Genomic DNA, 24,222 nt, shown 5'->3' with positions numbered 1-24,222 from the left:
CATGCAGCTGAAACCTGAGGCCACTCGTTAGGAGTCAAAGGAGGCAGTTTCACATCACATTAATTCCACACAACATGAGATTAGTGCTGGTCTGCTTCACACACCTGCATAACGTTGGCAATGGCTTAGAAACAGAAACCTGATTATTATTGATTATTCCAATCAATCCCTTTTTACGCTGCTTAGAGAAGGACAGAGGGAAATAGTTTGGTATTCAGGCCGCTTCAAGGTCAGGGAGATTAGCGAGAGGCGAGATACTGTGTGCGGAATGAGAAGAGGAAGAGGGTTCTTAGTCATTTTTAATGAAATGGACGCCTGGCCACTTAACACGCAGAGCAGTGTTTGGGTTCCAGTGCTAGGGGCTCTGTTGTGTGGCCAGGTGTCAGCGTGTGGGATGCGTGTGCAAGGGGAGATATTGTAATGAGACCAAGCAGAGGTATGACCTCTCTCTCTCAGCTCCAGCAGCAGAGCAGGCCGCCCAGCCAGGAGCCCACACAGTGTCTGAGACTGGGGACAAGGTGGTCCCGTCTCCTCTCCTACCTAACAGGGGCTGGCTTCACAGTAGGCAGCAGAATAAAAAAATAAAAAAATGGCCTAAAAACTCGAGCCTAATACCATTTAGACGAGGAACAACTAGTTTGGCACATCTGAGCCAACCCATCCTCCCCTTTCAACAATTCCGATAGTCTTTATTTCAAACTGTGTCCCTGAATTGAAGGTAATTTAAAAAGAGATGATTGGACTAAATTAAATCCATGTTGTTAGGCTTTCATTCGCAGATGTGCGTTAAGTATCCCAAAAAACCATTCTAATGAGTACAAATGGAGATGTCTGCCCAGCCCCAGTGTGTAGTCAGTGAGCAGCTTGCAGTGCTTTGTTGGGCGTGTGTACCCACAGCTGTTGAACACTGCAGTGCCAGGAGTCCCTGCACCTCCTCTTTATGTATGTGTGTGTGTGTGTGTGTGTGGGGGGAGGGGGGGGGGGGGGGGTCTGGCATATGGCACTATTCTCACTTGGCTCTCTCACAAGGACAGGGGGGCAGAAGGGGTGGGGGCGTGGGCAGGCATTAAGCACAGAGGCCCCGAAACCAAAAGCCCTCTCTCATGGCTAGGTCTCTTCTCCCACTCTGGTTCAGGTTAACCTGAGCCGTTACGTGAGAAGTACCGCGTTACAACAACACCCCCATCACATAACACACACACACACACGTGAACTCATGCAGATAGGGCAAACTTTTATTATGTTGCAGTCATGCGCCACAAGAGGAGAGGTGAGTCTTACCTTCTGAGCCCAGGATGAAGTGGTGGATGTCTGGCCCAGTGGACATGCGTGGCCCCTGGCAGCTCTTCTCTATCACCCCTCGAGGGGTCACCACCTTTATGTGGATCACCTGCACACAGGACGAACAAGATGGCAGCTCAAGTCACTACATTTGACTTTAATAGCCGCAGAGAGGAGCTACCTGGGCTGCTGAGGTCATATTCAAGCCTACATTCTGTCAACCATTGACAGATCTTAACCAAAGCAAGCAGGCTTCTTCCCAGGAAAAACAAATAGAATGGTTCCCATAGCGATGGTTTTGATGGCCCGCGCCAGCAACTTCACGTGCAAGTCGCTAATTAGTGCCTTTCACTTTAAAACCTGTTGCCTGTTCAGTCTCCTAGTAGGATCAGAGCTCGTCAGAGAGAAGAGGGCGGGCACGTACCAGGTCCTCGATGTTGCCGTATACGTTCTTCTTCATGCCCGATGCCCTCGTGGCCACCCAGCCTCCTAGGGAACTGAACTCCATGGAGTCGGGCTCATGCCCCGTGCAGTAGCCGCTCTCGTTGAGCTGCGGAGGACACACACAACAGATAAGTACACTCATTCGTGTTCATAGGAGCACATACTGTAGGTGGTTAAAAGAACTCAACCACTAAAACCACAAGAATTTGGTATGAAACCAAAACAGCATGAGACAAACAAAACTCCTCTTCCATTGTTGGATTCAAATCGTGGGATCGTTATGGGGCTTTTGTGATCAAAATTCTTGGCTTGATGACATCACACATTTTTTTTACAACGGTCTAAAATAAACCGACCAAAATAAAGGTGGAGGAGATAGTTTTGGATGGTGGGGTGTCCCCTGGTCTGACAAGGCTCTACGCTGACCTTGATCCAAAAAAAAAAGGAGAACGCGTGCACACACAAAGCCATTTAGGAGCACAATGAAAGATATTTGAGGTAATAAAGCTGTAGAGTGCTGGGCCCCTGCGGCAGGCAGGCATGGCCCTGGTCTGCTCTAATGGCTCCTCTCTTCCGGGTGACGTGAGGAGAGTCAGGCCGTGTTTTATGGCACTGCTCTCCCCGACAGGCAGCTTTCAATACTGAGCCATCTGCTCAGTCAAAATGGCCTCTCTCTATATGCAAAAGTGGCGCCTGTTTGAGATGCAGCACACGCATTCCTCCACATCAAACACTGGCTCCTTCTCCATTTTTTTCCTGAATTAGCTTCATGGTGCCATCTGCTCATCGCCCGAGCCTCTACACTCCACTGCTCCGCTGTGTAACATAGTTACCCCTTCTACTCCCATTCAGACCTGCCGAGCATGGTCTCTCTGTACTCCCAGTAAACAACTAACCCAGGGTGAAGAGGCATGGTCTCTCTGTACTCCCAGTAAACAACTAACCCAGGGTGAAGAGGCATGGTCTCTCTGTACTCCCAGTAAACAACTAACCCAGGGTGAAGAGGCAAGGTCTCTCTGTACTCCCAGTAAACAACTAACCCAGGGTGAAGAGGCATGGTCTCTCTGTACTCCCAGTAAACAACTAACCCAGGGTGAAGAGGCATGGTCTCTCTGTACTCCCAGTAAACAACTAACCCAGGGTGAAGAGGCAAGGTCTCTCTGTACTCCCAGTAAACAACTAACCCAGGGTGAAGAGGCATGGTCTCTCTGTACTCCCAGTAAACAACTAACCCAGGGTGAAGAGGCATGGTCTCTCTGTACTCCCAGTAAACAACTAACCCAGGGTGAAGAGGCATGGTCTCTCTGTACTCCCAGTAAACAACTAACCCAGGGTGAAGAGGCATGGTCTCTCTGTACTCCCAGTAAACAACTAACCCAGGGTGAAGAGGCATGGTCTCTCTGTACTCCCAGTAAACAACTAACCCAGGGTGAAGAGGCATGGTCTCTCTGTACTCCCAGTAAACAACTAACCCAGGGTGAAGAGGCATGGTCTCTCTGTACTCCCAGTAAACAACTAACCCAGGGTGAAGAGGCATGGTCTCTCTGTACTCCCAGTAAACAACTAACCCAGGGTGAAGAGGCATGGTCTCTCTGTACTCCCAGTAAACAACTAACCCAGGGTGAAGAGGCATGGTCTCTCTGTACTCCCAGTAAACAACTAACCCAGGGTGAAGAGGCATGGTCTCTCTGTACTCCCAGTAAACAACTAACCCAGGGTGAAGAGGCATGGTCTCTCTGTACTCCCAGTAAACAACTAACCCAGGGTGAAGAGGCATGGTCTCTCTGTACTCCCAGTAAACAACTAACCCAGGGTGAAGAGGCATGGTCTCTCTGTACTCCCAGTAAACAACTAACCCAGGGTGAAGAGGCATGGTCTCTCTGTACTCCCAGTAAACAACTAACCCAGGGTGAAGAGGCATGGTCTCTCTGTACTCCCAGTAAGCAACTAACCCAGGGTGAAGAGGCATGGTCTCTCTGTACTCCCAGTAAGCAACTAACCCAGGGTGAAGAGGCATGGTCTCTCTGTACTCCCAGTAAACAACTAACCCAGGGTGAAGAGGCATGGTCTCTCTGTACTCCCAGTAAACAACTAACCCAGGGTGAAGAGGCATGGTCTCTCTGTACTCCCAGTAAACAACTAACCCAGGGTGAAGAGGCATGGTCTCTCTGTACTCCCAGTAAACAACTAACCCAGGGTGAAGAGGCATGGTCTCTCTGTACTCCCAGTAAACAACTAACCCAGGGTGAAGAGGCATGGTCTCTCTGTACTCCCAGTAAACAACTAACCCAGGGTGAAGAGGCATGGTCTCTCTGTACTCCCAGTAAACAACTAACCCAGGGTGAAGAGGCATGGTCTCTCTGTACTCCCAGTAAACAACTAACCCAGGGTGAAGAGGCATGGTCTCTCTGTACTCCCAGTAAACAACTAACCCAGGGTGAAGAGGCATGGTCTCTCTGTACTCCCAGTAAACAACTAACCCAGGGTGAAGAGGCATGGTCTCTCTGTACTCCCAGTAAACAACTAACCCAGGGTGAAGAGGCATGGTCTCTCTGTACTCCCAGTAAACAACTAACCCAGGGTGAAGAGGCATGGTCTCTCTGTACTCCCAGTAAACAACTAACCCAGGGTGAAGAGGCATGGTCTCTCTGTACTCCCAGTAAACAACTAACCCAGGGTGAAGAGGCATGGTCTCTCTGTACTCCCAGTAAACAACTAACCCAGGGTGAAGAGGCATGGTCTCTCTGTACTCCCAGTAAACAACTAACCCAGGGTGAAGAGGCATGGTCTCTCTGTACTCCCAGTAAACAACTAACCCAGGGTGAAGAGGCATGGTCTCTCTGTACTCCCAGTAAACAACTAACCCAGGGTGAAGAGGCATGGTCTCTCTGTACTCCCAGTAAACAACTAACCCAGGGTGAAGAGGCATGGTCTCTCTGTACTCCCAGTAAACAACTAACCCAGGGTGAAGAGGCATGGTCTCTCTGTACTCCCAGTAAACAACTAACCCAGGGTGAAGAGGCATGGTCTCTCTGTACTCCCAGTAAACAACTAACCCAGGGTGAAGAGGCATGGTCTCTCTGTACTCCCAGTAAACAACTAACCCAGGGTGAAGAGGCATGGTCTCTCTGTACTCTCAGTAAACAACTAACCCAGGGTGAAGAGGCATGGTCTCTCTATACTCCCAGTAAACAACTAACCCAGGGTGAAGAGGCATGGTCTCTCTGTACTCCCAGTAAACAACTAACCCAGGGTGAAGAGGCATGGTCTCTCTGTACTCCCAGTAAACAACTAACCCAGGGTGAAGAGGCATGGTCTCTCTGTACTCCCAGTAAACAACTAACCCAGGGTGAAGAGGATTGGTCTCTCTGTACTCCCAGTAAACAACTAACCCAGGGTGAAGAGGCATGGTCTCTCTGTACTCCCAGTAAACAACTAACCCAGGGTGAAGAGGCATGGTCTCTCTGTACTCCCAGTAAACAACTAACCCAGGGTGAAGAGGCATGGTCTCTCTGTACTCCCAGTAAACAACTAACCCAGGGTGAAGAGGCATGGTCTCTAAACAACTGTACTCCCAGTAAACAACTAACCCAGGGTGAAGAGGCATGGTCTCTCTGTACTCCCAGTAAACAACTAACCCAGGGTGAAGAGGCATGGTCTCTCTGTACTCCCAGTAAACAACTAACCCAGGGTGAAGAGGCATGGTCTCTCTGTACTCTCAGTAAACAACTAACCCAGGGTGAAGAGGCATGGTCTCTCTGTACTCCCAGTAAACAACTAACCCAGGGTGAAGAGGCATGGTCTCTCTGTACTCCCAGTAAACAACTAACCCAGGGTGAAGAGGCATGGTCTCTCTGTACTCCCAGTAAACAACTAACCCAGGGTGAAGAGGCATGGTCTCTCTGTACTCCCAGTAAACAACTAACCCAGGGTGAAGAGGCATGGCTTCCTACAGGTGAAAGGATGGGAGTTGATTTCGTGGCCATCTTACCATCTTAATGACATGAGCCTTTCATGGGAAATGATTGGGTATGAAATGGTTTAGAAACTTGAGCTCTGACGAAGGCAAACCACTTACTAATCTCTCCAGATCCTGACCGATGATGCCAGCTTCAACGTGGGCGACTAAATTCTTCTCGTCGATCCACAAAATGCGGTTCTGCAGATGCAAAGACAAAAACTCAGGAGGTCAGAAAATGTCACTGCTTTGTTCGCTTATACCACTAGAACAAACAAAACAAGCTCTTGGTTCGATGCCTTATGAGTTGAGCCCAAATGAAAAGCAGGCTCTGTATCCGATACATCTGCTACAGGTTAGAGAGAGGATTTTTTATTCAAATGCAGTTGCATTGACAGCAAATACTCATGGCTGTCCTCCAAAGTCTGCCTTCACCCACTGAATCACTGCCTTAAAATACATTCCAGTTGTCTTACTTCTAAATGCCCAAACAGGTCAGCGTGCAGCATTTTGTAACGACTGTGAGAAGAAAACAGATTCTGTGGTGACCACAACATCTACCAATGAGAAAGGCAATAGGGGAGAGGGGGGGGGGGTATTTCAGTAGCGATTCCCAACAGCAAGGTGAAGCACACATGTGGAAGGCATGACTAGAGGACTAGGCCATGGGGAGGACACAGCATCAGTCAGATAGATTCCAAAAGGTTAACCTCCTTTTAAAAACATTCAGTCCAGCATATCCCCCTCTCGTTTCAGCCTCTCCAGGAACCTCCTGACCCAGCTGGAGCTCCCCTCCCAGAGCCATCAATCATTCTCCAGAGGTAGTAAAAGTGTCTGCTGCTGTCATACACAGCCTTTCATGTGCCTCCCTCAGACACGCTACCCCCCGTGACCCTTGACCCAGCGCACTGGTCACGAGCATTTACGTCACCCCCTCAGTGGCTGCTGGACTAGCGCTGTCCAGACTGCCAATATATCACCTGGGCAGAGAGTTGTCCAACAGCGCTGTGGCTACAGTACTGCTATTAAATGCTGTTTCCTATTGGGTATCCTTCACTAACAGTCATTTCTCTGAGGATAGCTTGGAAAATTATCGCCACAGGATTCTCCCAAAGTTCAATAATGAGAGTGAGTCTCGGCTAGAAGTCTGAGTGAGCTTTGGTGTGGATATAGGAGCATCCTCTGCTGACCGCTACACCTACAGTTAGTTCTAGAGTCCAACATTCACAGCAGTAGGAGCTTCTAACATCCAAAAGAAAGAAACCCTGGCTAACTGTCCCTACTAAAATATATATTGTCAGCTGATCGTACTATGCAAGACATTATACTGTCATATAAAAATAGGAAAAGTGTAAGTTGTGTTGAGACAAAATGCTGAGCAGAGCAGATTGCTGTATGGGACGCATGTCTGTGTGCAGCTCTGATTCCCCCACCATCTGTGAAGTATCCAGAGAGACGATGCAGCGAGTCTCCTCCGGGGGGCACTCTAGAGCACTGGTCACACTGGTCCCTCCTGGAGGAAGACAGGAGAGGGGTTAGGGCCTGCAGTTCTCCCGGACCAGGTCGCATGACCAGGAGAGTACTACTAGGACCCGGAGCAGACTTTTTCCCTGTTCAGGTCATATGGTGAAGGCATGGCATAACAGTTATCATTATCAATCTGCTCGTAAATCAGTTATTACATTTCGGAGATTTTTAAATTTTTTAAAAGCAGATATTATTAGAATGAATTGTACTATAGAGTTTACAAAACATTTTTAAAAAGACTCACCGCCGTACGGTATCAAACAAACATTGTGCTTGCATGCCAGCTCCACAATTTTCACCACGTCGCTGTGGCAGTCTGCAGAGGCAAAGAACACCGCAACAATTTTGGGATGGACATTTTATCCCATGTCATTATATAACACACAGCCATAAATTAGTGTTAGGGGCGAGAACAAGAGTACTCATGTGGCAAAGGGACTAAGAAATGCCACATAAACCATCAGCCTCCGGAAAACAAACAATCACATAAGCCCTGGGCTATTAGAGCAGAGAGACAGGGAGAGACAGGGATAGGCAGGGGGGGCTTCCGGGGAAAGATGTCTTTGATTTGGCTGGAGGCCATTCCTGAGATGGAGCCAGAGAGCATGAAGCCGGGGTCTCTGGGGTGGGGTGTGGGGGATCAATGCGGACAAGGTGCTCTGGCCAATCCCACGTCCATTCACACTGGTCCCCTGGCTGAGCGACTGAGGGTGAGGAGACAGGAGCAGAAAAAAAATGCACCTACATGGATCAGCTTCACTGGGCTCAAGCCCTCCCTCGCTAGGCCAATGAGAAATGTCTCCGTTCCGACACACTCTGCCGTCCAATTAAACAAAGGGCTTCGGTGTGAGAATAAGAGTTCACAGGACTAACAACGTTCCACTTAAATATACAACCATACTAAAGTAACTACACTGGCATTCATGTTTTACATCACTGCGACTAGAGGGAGTGCAATTTTGTGTGGATTTGGAGAGTTTAAAATTCAGGGGATGTTCCAATTTGGATGCTGCTACAGGAGCTTTGTGATTTGCTGGCCATTTGGGAGCCGGCTAATCAAGTTCCAGCCATAAGTCAACACTCATTTACATTATAAAATAGTGCCGGCCATACCTGCAGTGAACCAATCTCAGTGGTGTAATTCATGGGGGTACTGTGCTGGGCCCGGCTGTGGTGTATTGGATATCAAACGCCCTCCCCCTGACGCTTCTTATTAAGCCTCCGCTCATACATATTAATATCCCTACGCCTCTGCAGAGATTAACCCTTTAATTCACCCAAGCCAGGATGGAAAGAAGCAATGTGGGAGGGAAAAAAACTAAACAAGGACCATTTTCAATAGTAGTGTCGCAAAAACTCACTTGGCCACACCACCATGTCCGGAACCCGCTCAAATTTCTTCCCTTCTCTGAGAGCAAAGATTTCATGTAAGCAATGACCTGTTAACATAAGAGAGAGAAAAATTTAATATACTTAGTATACTACGAAAAAGAGCAATTATGGTTGTATGATCAGTATAATTAGTGTGATATTGACAGCTTCCTCTGATTCAGGCTGCTTATGTCCTACGTAAAAACAAAAAGGTGACGTCATGATCACAACATTCAGTGTCTGTGTGAGACCCCTCCAGACTACGCCCATCGCCCTGGAGGACCACAGCCTTCCCAGCATGCCTCACCGTGGGCACGGAACACCCTGTCCTCGGCCTCATGGGAGAAGGGGATGCCCGTGGCCTTCAGGTCCTCAACGAACGCCTCGTTCAGACTGGCCGGTGGAACAGCGCTGGCATTCAGGGCGGGCTGGGACAAAGACATGGGAGGAGGAGCCATTAATGGACTGCTGCGGTCATTGGAATTCAATTCAACAGGTGACAAGGGTTGAAAACAACGTCACTCACAGTTGCGGGGCTTTTATGGTTCACACTGGCGCCAAAGGTGTTTTCAAACCAGTCCTGCAAACTGGGCAGGACCATCCCGCTTAGCCTATACCTGCAATGAACAGAAACACACAGGTTTAGAAGAAAGGAACGTTACCCCACAATTGACCTCTGACCCAATTGACCTCTAACCCAATCTGTAAACATAATCCCTCAGGACCTAGGTGTTATGCTGGGAACTGGTGAAATATACACAGAAAACCCTGTCCGACTGTCATTGATGTGACGTCAGTGTGTAGTGGTCGGAGCTGAATTAAGTTATTAGGCGAGACCAATGACAGCGCTGTCCGTGCCGTCCCCGTCACGCCAGCCGCTGTGTACTTGAACCGCTGGCACAGCAGAGGCCAGCACATCAGGGGACTGTAGTCTGCCTTTGTCCAGCAGACCATGAAACACACTCCTTAATGAAAAAGCCTCTGTCACAGAGGAGAATTCTCTCAGGAGGAGAGGAGAAATCTCTGACTTTCATTCCTTCCAACCAGCCACGCATATGTAGCACCCAGAAATAATTCAAAAGAGAAGTCACAGAATGGAAAGAGGTGGTTGATACAATTTAGAACCTAGAATAACAGAGGAACCATTTCCTGCACAGCATCCTGTATAATCCCCCCCCCCCTTACGCAAACACAGCTTAACATACAGCACAGCAGAGTACAGCATGCAGTCTACAAGACCCCTATGATTTGAGTCTGACAGGCAAGGCTTTGTTCTTCAAACTATACATCACAAGTACAAACCAATAAGGCCCATCTCTGCCTTTATAATGCGATAGATAAAAAGGTGTAAAACAACTGCCAAAGAAAAGAGCGATCCATTCTGCTGCCGGTGTTCACTGAACACATCCTCAGTCACTAGAGGCAGAGTGGAGATAAAAGGCTTCTCTACATCCACTGAGATTCAAAGTAATCATTTCCGACAGCACTCAGCATATTTCTTCAAATGTTATATTGCACACATTCAACCATGAGAACTGTTGGCAGACACAGAACTAAAAAACCCAGTTAGCCTATCTATGGTCAATGGGAAGAAGTACAAACATTCCATTCAAGGCAATGATCCGAGTTTCCAACGGGGAATTTCAAATCACTGATAATCACACTAATTGACCTCTTATGTCTGGGACTGAATTGAGGCAAGATATGCAGGATACAGATACAAGCCACTAGATGGCACTAGCACCCCACTCTAAATTAGGAACTCGAGGAGGTTTCCACTAGATAGCACAGCCACAATATCCAACTTGTCTATATTGTAAAAATTTATGACCACACAAATGTGCTTTTGGGTCTTAATTTAAGGTTAGGCATAAGGTTAGCAGTGTGGTTATTGTTAGGGTTAAAAATCACATTTTCAAAAGAGAAATTATAGAAATAGGCTGGGTTTAGGACTTTGTGGCTGTCGTAACTAGTGACGACCCAAGGAGGGGAAGGTTTTACAGTTGAAGTCGGGAAGTTTACATACACCTTAGTCAAATGCATTTAAACTCAGTTTTTCAATATTTCTGATATTTAATCCTAGTACAAATTCCCTGTCTTAGGCCAGTTAGGATCACCACTTTATTTTAAGAATGTGAAATGTCAGAATAATAGTAGAGAGATTGATTTATTTATTTTATTTCTTTCATCACATTCCCAGTGGGTCAGAAGTTTACATACACTCAATTAGTATTTGGGAGCATTGCCTTTAAATTGTTTAACTTGGGTCAAACATTTTGGGTAGCCTTCCACAAGCTTCCCACAATAAGTTGGGTGAACTTTGGCCCATTCCTCCTGGCAGAACTGGTGTAACGGAGTCAGGTTTGTAGGCCTCCTTGCTCGCACACGCTTTTTCAGTTCTGCCCACAAATTTTCTATGGGATTGAGGTCAGGGCTTTGTGATGGCAACTCCAATAGCTTGACTTTGTTGTCCTTAAGCCATTTTGCCACAACTTTGGAAGTATGCTTGGGGTCATTGTCCATTTGGAAGACCCATTTGCGACCAAGCTTTAACTTCCTGACTGATGTCTTGAGATGTTGCTTCAATATATACACATAATTTTCCATCCTCATGAAGCCATCCATTTTGTGAAGTGCACCAGTCCCTCCTGCAGCAAAGCACCCCCACAACATGATGCTGCCACCCCCGTGCTTCACGGTTGCGATGGTGTTCTTCGGCTTGCAAGCCTCCCCCTTTTTGCTCCAAACATAACGATGGTCATTATGGCAAAACAGTTATATTTTTGTTTCATCAGACCAGAGGACATTTCTCCAAAATGTATGATCTTTGTCCCCATGTGCAGTTGCAAACCGTAGTCTGGCTTTTTATGGCAGTTTTGGAGTAGTGGCTTCTTCCTTGCTGAGTGGCCTTTCAGGTTAAGTCGATATAGGACTTGTTTTACTGTGGATATAGATACTTTCGTTCCTGTTTCCTCCAGCATCTTCACAAGGTCCTTTGCTGTTGTTCTGGGATTGACTTGCACTTTTCGCACCAAAGTACATTCATCTCTAAGAGACAGAATGCGTCTCCTTCCTGAGCAGTATGACGGCTGTGTGGTCCCATGGTGTTTATACTTGCGTACTATTGTTTGTACAGATGAACGTGGTACCTTCAGGCATTTGGAAATTGATCCCAAGGAGGAACCAGACTTGTGGAGGTCTACAATTGTTTTTCTGAGGTCTTGGCTGATTTATTTTGCTTTTCCCATGATGTCAAGCAAAGAGGCACTGAGTTTGAAGGTAGCCCTTGAAATACATCCACAGGTACACCTCCAATTGACTCAAATTATGTCAATTAGCCTATCTGAAGCTTCTAAAGCTATGACATCATTTTCTGGAATTTTCCAAGCTGTTTAAAAAGGCACAGTCAACTTAGTGTATGTAAACTTCTGACCCACTGGAATTGTGATACAGTGAAATAATCTGCCTGTAAACAATTGTTGGGAAAATTACTTTTGTCATGCAAAGTAGATGTCCTAACCGACTTGCCAAAACTATAGTTTGTTAACAATACATTTGTGGAGTGGTTGAAAAAACAGTTTTAATGACTCCATCCTAAATGTATGTAAACTTCCGACTTCAACTGTATGTAGTGGAGTGGAGAGTGCAATCCAGATTGAGAATGTGTACAATCCAGATTGAGAATGTGTACAATCCAGATTGAGAATGTGTACAATCCAGATTGAGAATGTGTACAATCCAGATTGAGAATGTGTACAATCCAGATTGAGAATTCCATCACTGAATAATGGATACATTCATATTTACAGATCATAATACATATCATGTTCTTCATGAGAATAAAAAAAATTGGTTGCAAATGTTGGGGACAGTATACTATACCTTTTGCCTGTGAATTCTGCTTGACCCTTCTTATTGAAGAGGAATTTGGAGTCACTGTACCCCCAGCCATTCCACTTCATAATCTCCTGCCTTGGGAAACAAACAGTTGAAGTCAGTTTCATTGTTATTGTAGCAGCAGCTAATACTGTACTAATGCTGTCTGAGGTCAAAGGAGGACACAGGACAACAATCTCAAGGCAGGAAGACTATACACGGAAGCACTTTTAGAAGGCCTTGGCCTTGCACCTCATGAAAACGTCAGACTGTCCATACGTGACATCCTGTTGCAAACAGTAGTAGTTGAAAAAGTGGTTTATTTGACACTTATCAAACTGTTGCAATGGGGAAATGTCCTAGTTCCCTCGTTTTGCTATCAGTTATTCAATGGGCTTTCCACATGGCTATCAGTAACCATATTTGCAGTATGGGAGGCTGCAGTCGCACCTAGGCGTAACCCCTGACAGATGACCTTCCCATGTGTACTGCACACAGCCAACCACAGGCAGTGTTTCACCCTAGGATTTGTTTTATCAGCAGCGGTGGCAGAGTCAGCGGTGGCAGAGTCAGCGGTGGGTGGGCGACGGCCACAATTTAGCAGCAGTGGTGCGCCACTACTAAATGCATATAGGGGTAACAGTGAAAAGCCGGTGGCAAAGTAACTTTGGGGAAGAAAACCTATTCGTCTCAAACACTATCATCAACAGCAATCAGACAGGGTGTGGCTTAGATCTCAGGCCGTTAAGTACATTCCCTTCAACAGTAACACTCCACGGAGAAGCATCATGATGCACATCATAGAAGGGCATTACCAAAGGTATGTCCAACAACCGGATATTCTCCTAAAATGATTTTCCAAGGAAGGAACATCGTCGTCATAGGCCTAATGATAATCATGGAAGAGGACACAAGAAACAGGGTTGAGCACCGGGGAATTGTATCTCAATATCTACTACATAATTGAGCTCTGACAGTTCCGTAATGTGCTTCTTCGTCGGTGTTAAATCACTATGCTCATCCTAAGGGAATCCTTTTCAGAAATCACTGAGTTATAATACGACATGATTCAAGATTTCCCCAGCAGACAGATGAAATAGGCCCTCAACTCCTAGAAGGGACCCATGAATCACGTTGGTACACGTGATGGGATGCTAACGTAGTGGAGTAAAACCATGATGAATGCCTGCCAAAACAGCCAGGCAGTGTAAATTATGAGGAGCCTGAGAAATGAGAGACAGACATACTCTCCATGCCAGTCTGTGTGATCTCCTGTCATCACACTGGACGATGACACAACTCCACGCATCAACAAGCAGCCGAATACGGCTGTCCAGAGGTTAATGAATTTATTGCGCAATTAAATAGAAGCAACAGTGGTCTGGTCTCTGTCCCTTAGCTAACATTAATCCTAAGAGAGCTGGGGGAATCTTTTGAAAGTACTGTAATAAATATTACACACAGCATAAGAAAATGCTGATCACCAGAAACATTAGGCTAGTTCAACACCTTATTAAATTGGTAGCCTCATTTTGTGTCTGCACTCAAGTTATTCCAACAGAAAGAGACAAAAGGTCTGACTGTTATTGAAAGGACTGGCCTTAAAACGCCTTTTGAAACAACGTGCCCAAAAGGTATAGGTTGAAAGTCAACTCCAGAAGGACATTCCAGCAGTAGAAAAACCAGTAGCCCAGCTTTGAAGTGTACAACATTCCTACACTCCAGTGAAAAGTGGGTCGTTCCACCTCAAAAAGCACAGGAAAGAAGAATGACACCCACCATCTCAGATTGCATTCCTGCAACATTGTTTTGTTGAAAAACTTTTTGAACTCAAAGAAATTACGCTATTTGATTGCTCCCAAATTGTCAGTTTCAATTTATAGGATTCATATAAAATTCTATAAATATATAGTAACCAATATCCAGTTTGGACCAAACCTCTCCTTAACAATGATTAAGACGTGAAATCAAAAGACACCCACGGAACACACAAACCAAGCCCACCCCAACGGCCAGTATACAGTATCAGTTCTCTATGTCTGACAAGTACTATGAAGCTACAGCTAGGAGCATTGTTTCTTTACACCATGTAATGGATTCTCAGTGAATTTGGTGATGGTTATTTAGCCCTGTTATGAATTTTTTCTTTATTTAAGTTGTTTGGTTGATATTACCAGGTTATGACCACAAGGTGGTGCTGTTTCTGCTATTTGTTAAATTCTCAGTTTCGTTAATTTAATAAAATATTTTCATACGTTAAAAAAAATACAAAATAAAGTAACAATAAAATAACAATAATGAGGCAATATTAGAAGCAGATAATGAGCTTTTTGGACCTAGACTTGGCACTCTGGTACCGCTTGCCGTGCAGTAGCAGAGAGAACAGTGACTTGGGTGACTGGAGTCTAACACTTTTTTGGGCCCTCCTCTGACACCGCCTAGTATATAGGTCCTGAATGGCAGGAAGCTTGGCCCAAGTGATGTACTGGGCTGTACGCACTACCCTCTGTAGCGCCTTAAGGTCGGACGGTGATGCAACTGGGCAGGATGCTCTCGACGGTGCAGCTGTAGAACTTTTTAAAGATCTGGGGACCCATGCCAAATCTTCTCAGTCTCCTGAGGGGGAAAAGGCGTTGTCGTGCCCTCTTCACGACTTTCTTGGTGTGTTTGGACCAGGAGTTTGTTGGTGATGTGGACACCAATGAACTTGAAACTCTCGACCAGCTCCACTACAGCCCCGTTGATGTGAATGGGAGCGTGTTCAGCCCTCCTTTTCCTGTCATCCATGATCACCTTTGTCTTGCTCACGTTGAGGGAGAGGTTGTTATCCTGGCACCACACTGGCAGGTCTCTGACCTCCTCCCTATAGGTGGTTTCATCGCTGTCGGTGATTATACCTACCACTGTTGTGTCATCAGCAAACTTGATAATGGTGTTGGAGCCATGCTTGGCCACGCAGTCGTGGGTGAACAGGAAGTACAGGAGGGGACTAAGCACACACCCCTGAGGGGCCCCCGTGTTGAGGATCAGTGTGGCAGATGTATTGTTGCCTACGCTTACCACCTGGGGGCGGCCTATGATCCAGTAGCAGAGGGAGGTGTTTAGTCCCAGGGTCTTTAATTTAGTGATGAGCTTTGTGGGCACTATGGTGTTGAACGCTGAGCTGTAGTGAATGAACAGCATTCTCACATAGGTGTTCCTTTTGTCCAGGTGGGAAAGGACAATGTGGATTGCGATTGTACCATCTGTGGATCTGTTGGGGCGGTATGTGAATTGGAGTGGGTCTACGGTTTCCGGGATGATAGTGTTGTGAGCCATGACCAGACTTTCAAAGCAATTCATGGCTACTGACGTGGGTGCTATGGGGCAGTAGTCATTTAGGCAGGTTACCTTTGTTTTCTTGTCACAGGGACTATGGTGGTCTGCTTGAAACATGTAGGTATTACAAACCCGATTCGGGAGAGGTTGAAAATTATACTTGCCAGTTGGTCCGAGTATACGTCCTGGTAATCCATCTGGCCCTGCGGCTTTGTGAATGATGACCTGTTCAAAGGTCTTGCTCACATCGGCTATGGAGAGCGTGATCACTGAGCAGCTCACAGCTGGGTTTCTCTTTGTAGTATGTAATAGTTTGAAGCCCTGCCACATCAGACGAGCGCCAGAGCCGGTGTAGTAGGATTCAACCTTAGTCCTGTATTGACACTTTGCCTGTTTGATGGTTCATCTGAGGGCATAGCGGTATTTCTTATAAGTGTCCGGGTTAGTGTCCCGCTCCTTGAAAGTGGCAGCTCTAGCCTTTAGCTCGGTGTGGATGTCACCAGTAATCCATGGCTTCTAGTTGGGATATCTACGTACAGTCACTGTGGGGACGATGTCATCAATGCACTTATTGATGAAGCTGGTGACTGAGGTGATATACTCCTCAATGCCATTTGTATAAATCCCGGAACCTATTCCAGTCTGTGCTAGCAAAACAGTCCTGCAGCGTAGCATCTACGTCATTTGACCACTTCTATATTGAGCGAGTCAGTTGTACTTCCTGCTTGTAAATCAGGAGGTGAGAGTTATCATCAAGATTTTCCAAATGGAGGGCGAGGGAGAGCTTTCTACACGTCTCTGTGTGTGGAGCAAAGGTAGTCTAGAATTTTTTTCCCTCTGATTGTGCGTGACATTCTGGTAGAAATTGGGAAAAACGGATTTAAATTTGCCTGAATTAAATTCCCTGGCCACTAGGAGCGTCACTTCTAGATTAGTATTTTCTTGTTTACTTACGGCCTTATACAGCTTGTTGAGTGCGATCTTAGTGCCAGCGTCGGTTTGTAGTGGTAAATAGACGGCTACAAAAAAATATAGATGAGATCTCTATAGGTAGATAGTGTGGTCTGCAGCTTATCATGAGCTACTCTACCTCAGGCAAGCAATAGCTCGAGACTACCTTAATATTAGACATCATGCACCAGCTATTATTGACAAATAAACACACCCCCACCCTTCGTCTTACCGGATGTAGCTGTTCTGTCGATGCACAGAAAACCCAGCCAACTGTATATAATCCGTGTCATTGGCAGGATTGTCTCGAACAGAGCTCATCCAGTTTATTCTCCAGTGATTGCACGTTGGCTAATAGAATGAATGGTAGAGGCGGGTTACCCACTTGCCAACAAATTCAAACAAGGCACCTTGATCTCCTTTTCTTTATGTGAATAATGGGGATTTGGGCCTCGTCTGGGAGCAACATTATATCCTTTGAGTCAGACTCATTAAAAAAAAGTCTTCGTCCAGTTCAAGGTAAGTAACCGCTGTTCTGATAGAAGCTCTTTTCGGTCATAAGAGAGAGTAGTATCAACATTATGTACAAAATAAGTTAAACAAAGCGGGAAAAAACACAATAGAACAATTGGTTAGGAGCCTGTAAAACGGCATACATCCCCTCCCACGCCATTCCTACGATATGGCCGTATACGGCTATATTTATTGCATATTGTCTGAATCCTATAAATTAAAAAAGGGCCATCTAGCTTAAATTTACCAGAGGTCAAATTATATTTCAACATAATAATGTTACAGGAATGCTTATCTTTATATGTTTCTAACTGCAGATGTAACGGATGTGAAACGGCTAGCTTAGTTAAATAACGTTTCAATCGGTGACGTCACTTGCTCTGAGACCTTGAAGTAGTGGGTCCCCTTGCTCTGCAAGGGCCGCGGCTTTTGTGGAGCGATGGGTAACGATGCGTCGTGGGTGACTGTAGTTGATGTGTGCAGAGGGTCCCTTGTTCGCGCCCGGGTATGGGCGAGGGGACAGTTTAAAGTTATACTGTTACATTGATGCTGTTGACCCGGATCACTGGTTGCTGCGGAAAAGGAGGAGGTCAAAAGGGGGTGAGTGTAACGGATGTGAAACGGCTAGCTTAGTTAGCGGTGGTGCGCGCTAAATAACGTTTCAATCGGTGACGTCACTTGCACTGAGACCTTGAAGTAGTGGGTCCCCTTGCTCTGCAAGGGCCGCGGCTTTTGTGGAGCGATGGGTAACGATGCTTCGTGGGTGACTGTTGTTGATGTGTGCAGAGGGTCCCTGGTTCGCGCCCGGGTATGGGCGAGGGGACGGTCTAAAGTTATACTGTTACACAGAAACCATTTCAAAACAATCTGAGATGGTGGGTGTCATTGCTTGCTGAAATGACATGGAACAACCCAAGTGCAATTCCAGAAAATGTAGGCAAATTCAGAGGTTACATTTATGTGTACTGATAATAATGCAAGTGGTCCACAAAATTATTTATAATTTGGATAATGGTGGAAGGGGGGCACTCAAACGAGGGAAATAGGCATAGCTTATGTCTTATTTATTGTCATAGCTCAAACAATAGTGTCTATGAACCAGCACTAAAATGACCATCCCATTGGGTAATAGAGAGAGATTCCACCAAACCGGAAAACCTGAAAATCAAAAATGTAAAATGCAACAATTTCAAAGATTTGACTGAGTTACAGTTCATATAAGGAAATCAGTCAATTGAAATAAATTCATTAGGCCCTAATCTATGGATTTCACATGACTGGGAAGGGGTGCAGCCACAGGACCACCCACTGTGGAGTCAGGTCCAGCCAATCAGAATTTGTTTTTTTCCGTCAAAAGGGCTTTATTACAGACATAAATACTCCTCAGCACCTTTGGCAAATGAGAAATGCTCACTAACAAATTTGTTCAAAGAATTTGAGAGAAATAAGGTTTTTGTGCATATGGAACATTTCTGAGATGTTTTATTTCAGCTCATGAAAAATGGGACCAACACTTTACATGTTAAGTTTATATTTTTGTTCTGTATAAATATGAAAGTGTCCTCTAGTCATCCTTGTCGCTTAAACATATCTGACACTAGATGTCACTACAGCACGATTGTGAAAGCTGAACAGCCCACTCGCCTCAAAAGGAATTGAGAGTCAGACCACCACAGGTCTTGGCCAATCAGATCCAAGTTTTAGGCAGAAAGTTTTACTGCTGAACTTTATCCCATTCTGACTTCTGTCAATTGTGTTGACTGGGAGAGGGTGTCCCACACCTAAATCCCAACTAAATCTGTAAAAACAACCTCTAGATAAAAATAGATTATAAGACTACATATACAACTTTCACCATCATAATGACCACTTGTTTTCTGCTCAAGAATGTAGCGTCTAATTCTGGTCATGTCTGTCAAACAGAGCTGAGATTTCCCTAGTTGATCAGAATAGTGTCAGTATCAAAACAATGCCAGTAGCCTATTAAGCTATAGTTAACAATATAGATGTGAAATTGAATAGGCTACCTTGAAATAGTTTGAAATGTTGGCAAGCTGATCTTGTAGTTTTACATAAACTCCAGCTGCCCACTGTCACTGCGAGTGGCTAGCGGTGCTCACATAACGTTGGCAAGTTATGACAAAATGGTACAGGAAATGATGTAGGATTGACCTCAACTCAATATCAAACATTCCTATAACACATTCTAAGCAGCCTACAACAACAACAATTAAAAAGAGTTGGATAGAATACAGTCCCGCCGCACCCACTTCTTCGATGAATGAACACTTTGTTTGAGGACCATTAACGTTGGCGCACATATAACTGGCTAATTTCCTTAGTTAAATGAAATCGGAAATGTATGAATAATCATATGCCGAGGAGGTCCTCTCCGTTTGTAAAAGACACCAATACTGTGTTTTAATAACAAGGAAATGCATGACAGCTGTTTCATACTGTATGACAATCACTTTTAGCTACCAGCTAGCATTTCAGCGTAGCCATCCTCCATCCACTGCTATCGCATCACCACCGCCAAGTCCTACCTCTTTCTCGGCACCGTCCCTTTATTCGCTTCAGCTTTGCATTCAGTTGCGATAGTTCCCGAGTCGTCGTCCTTATGTTTCTGTAAATGCCCGGCAATTATCCTCAATCTTTGCTGTGCAATTCGTTGTCTCTCGGAGCTGTTGCTGTCTGACGCCATGCTGCTTCCGTGTTTGTGCAGGGAGAGGCAGCTGTCAGAGGTCAGCATAGGGATAGAATGTGTGTGTTCGAGCGGTAAGCCTAACGAAGACGACTGTAGAGTGACGTCGGGGGAGGGGCATCTGTAACAGCCACAAGTCTGACACTTTAATGGTTTTGCAACAGCAAGGCTCAGATCGACATGGCAGCGTCAACATAGCTGCTATTGTTTATAATAGTTTGTCTGTTGTCTAAACTTTTCTATATCCCCATATCACACACTCACAACTGGAAAAATGTGTGTACAATTCATTGGTTAGAGTGGGGTCTCAAATATCACTTTTCATTTGTATCCCCTGTAGCTTTAGAATTGCACAAAGTTGGTTGCTGTTTCAGTCAGGTATTTGGCCACGTTTACTTGGGTCAAACAAAACACCCAAATGATTGGTAGACAAATAGTGCCTCCCACAATGCAGGTGATAGCTGCATAGTGCAGATGGAGAGAAGCAACTGCAGCGACCATAAGGCGATTTCCTCGAAACTGCATGACCTTTGATCACATGATTTTTGTAAAGTTCATGCTGTTACTGTAACCAATGGAATTGCTACTTATAAAGCTACAGTCACTGTTGTGCAGAATAATCTGTTTGTATTGGAATAATAAATTGCATCCCCTCCCAGGTTGTAATTTATTACTCCATGGTAAGTATTGTAGCATATACCTACAATCAAAATATGTTAAAAATAATCATGTTGATCTGGACTGTCAGTTGAATTCATAGTCTGGTATGAATTTGACTGTAGTTACATTTCCCCCAGCCCCATCAGCCTTACAAACAAAGTTGCAGGGTCAGACTGTTGCTGGATACAGAAATTACAGAGTGAGCCTTTAATTAATGGAAAATGTATGCCTTTCTCTTTAACAGATTTGACTTTATAGTTTACCACAGAATCCAGGGGTGTATTCATTACCCCGATTCTGTTGCGAAATGTTTTGTCTGTCGCAAAAGGGTTTGCAACAGGAACCATTTAGTCCAAACTGAAAACGTTTTGCAACAAAAATTAGTTTTTATTGGACAAATTCAAGTAGGTCACTCCCTGTTTTGTTCTATTTCTCTGTTTGCTTCCGTTTGGTTCTTAAACGGTAAACTATTTCCATTGCAAGACATATTGAATACACCCCAGCTCTCTAAATATTAGACCATGAATAAACTTTAAAAACACAGAAAAAATAGGTTTCATTTTAAGACAGTGATCATATTGAATGGGAACCAAAATATGCCATGTTGGTGTAGTGTTTAAATCTATGCATGTGTCTTTAAGACTAACAAATATGTGCCATTTAAAGGAGCCATTGATTTTATTGCACTTTAAGGTATTTTAATATTTTCTTCTCTGTCTTCTATTTGTTGATGTATTGAAAGCTTTGATTTGATTTGAAAGAAACATAATACATATACCCCCCCCCCCCCCCCCCCCCCCCCAAGAACAGCCTCAATTCGTTGAGCATGGACTCTACAAGATGTCGAAAGCTTTCCACAGGGATGCTGGCCCATGTTGACTCCAATACTTCCCACAGTTTTGTCAAGTTTGCTGGATGTTCTTTGGGTGGTGGACCATTCTTGATAAACGGAAACTGTTGAGTGAAAAACACAGCAGCGTTGATGTTCTTGACACTCAAAACGGTGCACCTGGCACCTACTACCATACCCCGTTCAAAGGCAGTTACATATTTTGTCTTGCCCATTCATCCTCTGAATGCCACACATACACAATCCATGCCACAATTGTCTCAAGGCTTCAAACTCCATATTTAACCTGTCTCCTCCCCTTCGTCTACACTGATTGAGGTGGATTTAGCAAGTGACATCAATAAGGGATCATAGCATTCACCTGGATTAACCTGGTCTGTCTATGTCATGGAAAGAGCAGGTGTTCTTAATATTTTGTCCACTCAATGTACATCTCTGAAATAGTTTTATTCAGACTTACATTCCAACAATGAATGATACAACAGACAATTATCCAGCATTCGCATGACACAATGTCAATACTCAACAGAAAATGATGAAGAAAAAAAGTATCTGTATTGGGACATTCATGTTTATGGGTTTGATATGGTTATGAGATGTTTGACCACTACATTGTATGACCCAGGACAGTGAAAATGAGGTTTGAACATTTCAACTGCTGTTGTTTATCTTTCCTTCTCACGTCCATTGAGTCACATGACCAAGTGATAATGAGGTATGACTGGAGTCTCCATATGGCCCACTATCGTCCTATAGGAAATTATGTAACACTCTACCATGGCTTTCTGGGAGTCCATTTTTCATTAATAGTTCAGACATTTCACTCTGATACCAATAGACCAAGTGCGTGTTTACTTATAAGCAGATACATACTACAAAAGTTGGTGAAAACTCATGAGTCATTGTCAAAATAAAAACGTTATTCTCCCTTTTGCAGTCTGCAAGTGGCATGTGAAATAATGGTTCCACTCTCCAGATGGTAGGTTTGTTTCCCGCAGGCCGGAGCATTAACTCCCAAAACAAAGTTCTGTAATGCACTGACTGCAAACAATTAGAGTCGAAGTGTATCACAGAACTTTACTTGGAAAGCCAGAGTGCCACATCGTAGGCTATTCCTTTGTGCCAACCCATTTCACCACTCCTTCACCTGCAACATATAACAAGAGAGTGAAATGTAGTAGCTACATTTCCCATTGGTGTGCTTGCTTGGTGAACACTTTGATTTAACATAATAGTGTGGAAAATATGTAATTGTGAGGTTAAGCCGACTCTCTCAACACAGTATTGAGACCTAACCGAAGTTAAATCCAACATGATTTGAGATAAAATAAAAAAAATGGAATCAGTCACAGCTGAGTGATTAAAAAAAGTGCATTAAATGAAACTTAGAAGAGTAAGCCAGTAACTCTCTGGGCCTATTAAGACAACATAGAATAGAGTGGATGAGAAGCCTGCTGTTGGGAACTTAGATTGATTCTCACACTCTGCCACCAACCCACCACCACAGAAATGATTAAATCATACAATATTATACAGTATGCGGGAATTAAGCTTTTCTTTGTGTTTACTTTGCAGTTCAACCTTGACTATCTTCAAGGTTGTAAAGTGAACAATTAGGGCACTTCATATGTAGAACAGATGACGTGTCTAAAGGTTCCAAATTTGGAATCCTGGATTTCTTTATGCTGAATATTTCCCTCCTGGAGTAATACACCCACATTCATTATGCAAATGTATAGCCTATTTGTTGAGTTTTTCCACAAGCCACAGACTGAAGTTTACAATTAAAATGATAAATACACGGTCTACCTGTAAAACAAGGCAAACATTACATTTTCCACTTCAGTTTAGCATACAAGTTTATATAAAATAAAGTTTGGAGAGTTGCTAACTGCAATGAAGTTACAAAGTGCAACATCAAACAGTGAATTAAAAAATGTTGGAATTCGATTAGCAGATGTGAAATGCCATAGCTTCATATTCGAAATGTGAGAAAACTATAATAAGAAGCAAGAAAAGCAACTGATCATACTGTACCTGGAAGAAGTGAGAGCTGTTAAAGGGGGCCAGCTGCAATCCAGCACGAGGGCAAAAAGATCATAAAATGCAACAAAAAAAAACAGTGGGCTATATACAATTGTTGCAGGACTAACTGTAAAAAAAACAGGAGATTTTCCTCTTCTCCATTTCGCGGTTGATGTCCCTCGTTGGAGCCTACATACAGTGTTCGTATAGCTGGCTTCACGCCGCTTTTACCTCTTCTTCTTTCAGCCCTGTGCACAGCTGGAAGAATGTCGACGTGGAGCTGCCAAACGTGAACGCGTATTCGTGGGCGCGCTTGAGAGAAAAATCCATATAGTGTCATTTGAATTCAGATAGTGGGACAGTGGGCTGCACTGTATAGGTAAGGCATAGCTAGAGGTATAGTGAGGCTCTTTACATATACGTGTCAGAGAGCGTGGTTTTAAAGACCACCACATTACAAGACGTTTCAAACGCTGCTTATAATTGCAATGTGGTCCCAACCTCCTATTGCACTCGTGTCAGAATGTTATACTACATCGGCGCTGTCAAGGATCTCATTGTAACTAGTGTAATATTCCAGCAACATGTTTCAGCAAAGGCATACCTTATTTTATTTAAATAATGAAGACCTATACCTAAATATCAAGTTATGGATGATGGGGAGGATAATATAATGATACTCTTATTTTTTTCAACGTGTGTGCATACAACTAGGCTATATTGGAGAATGTGAACTTTTCCGAT

General features: G+C 44.5%; 1 protein-coding gene and 1 long non-coding RNA gene across 2 annotated transcripts in view; both read right to left on the bottom strand.

Annotated features, from left to right (window-relative positions):
• Positions 1–20,032, bottom strand: part of LOC139398622 (alkyldihydroxyacetonephosphate synthase, peroxisomal-like) — a 44,435-nt gene extending 24,403 nt beyond the window's left edge. The window contains exons 1-10 of the mRNA XM_071144552.1: positions 19,786–20,032; positions 12,464–12,553; positions 9,108–9,198; positions 8,889–9,009; positions 8,572–8,649; positions 7,455–7,526; positions 7,117–7,196; positions 5,804–5,884; positions 1,706–1,831; positions 1,282–1,390 (exon numbers count right to left, since the gene is read on the bottom strand). Coding sequence (XP_071000653.1) covers positions 1,282–1,390; positions 1,706–1,831; positions 5,804–5,884; positions 7,117–7,196; positions 7,455–7,526; positions 8,572–8,649; positions 8,889–9,009; positions 9,108–9,198; positions 12,464–12,553; positions 19,786–19,991 — 1,054 coding nt within the window. The 5' untranslated portion in view covers positions 19,992–20,032. The remainder of the gene's footprint in view (positions 1–1,281; positions 1,391–1,705; positions 1,832–5,803; positions 5,885–7,116; positions 7,197–7,454; positions 7,527–8,571; positions 8,650–8,888; positions 9,010–9,107; positions 9,199–12,463; positions 12,554–19,785) is intronic.
• Positions 20,033–21,881: 1,849 nt separating this feature from the next.
• LOC139406035 (uncharacterized) lies at positions 21,882–23,638 on the bottom strand. Its single transcript, XR_011633932.1, has 2 exons — positions 23,491–23,638; positions 21,882–22,600 (listed from the first exon to the last, which is right to left on the bottom strand). It is a non-coding gene; the product is annotated as an uncharacterized lncRNA (long non-coding RNA).
• Positions 23,639–24,222: the final 584 nt, after the last annotated feature.

The sequence above is a fragment of the Oncorhynchus clarkii genome, chromosome 3 (genome assembly GCF_045791955.1).
Source record: "Oncorhynchus clarkii lewisi isolate Uvic-CL-2024 chromosome 3, UVic_Ocla_1.0, whole genome shotgun sequence".
Lineage (NCBI taxonomy): Eukaryota > Metazoa > Chordata > Actinopteri > Salmoniformes > Salmonidae > Oncorhynchus > Oncorhynchus clarkii.
The sequence above is the reverse complement of the archived record's forward strand: the minus strand, read 5'-3'. Positions and strand labels throughout refer to the sequence as shown.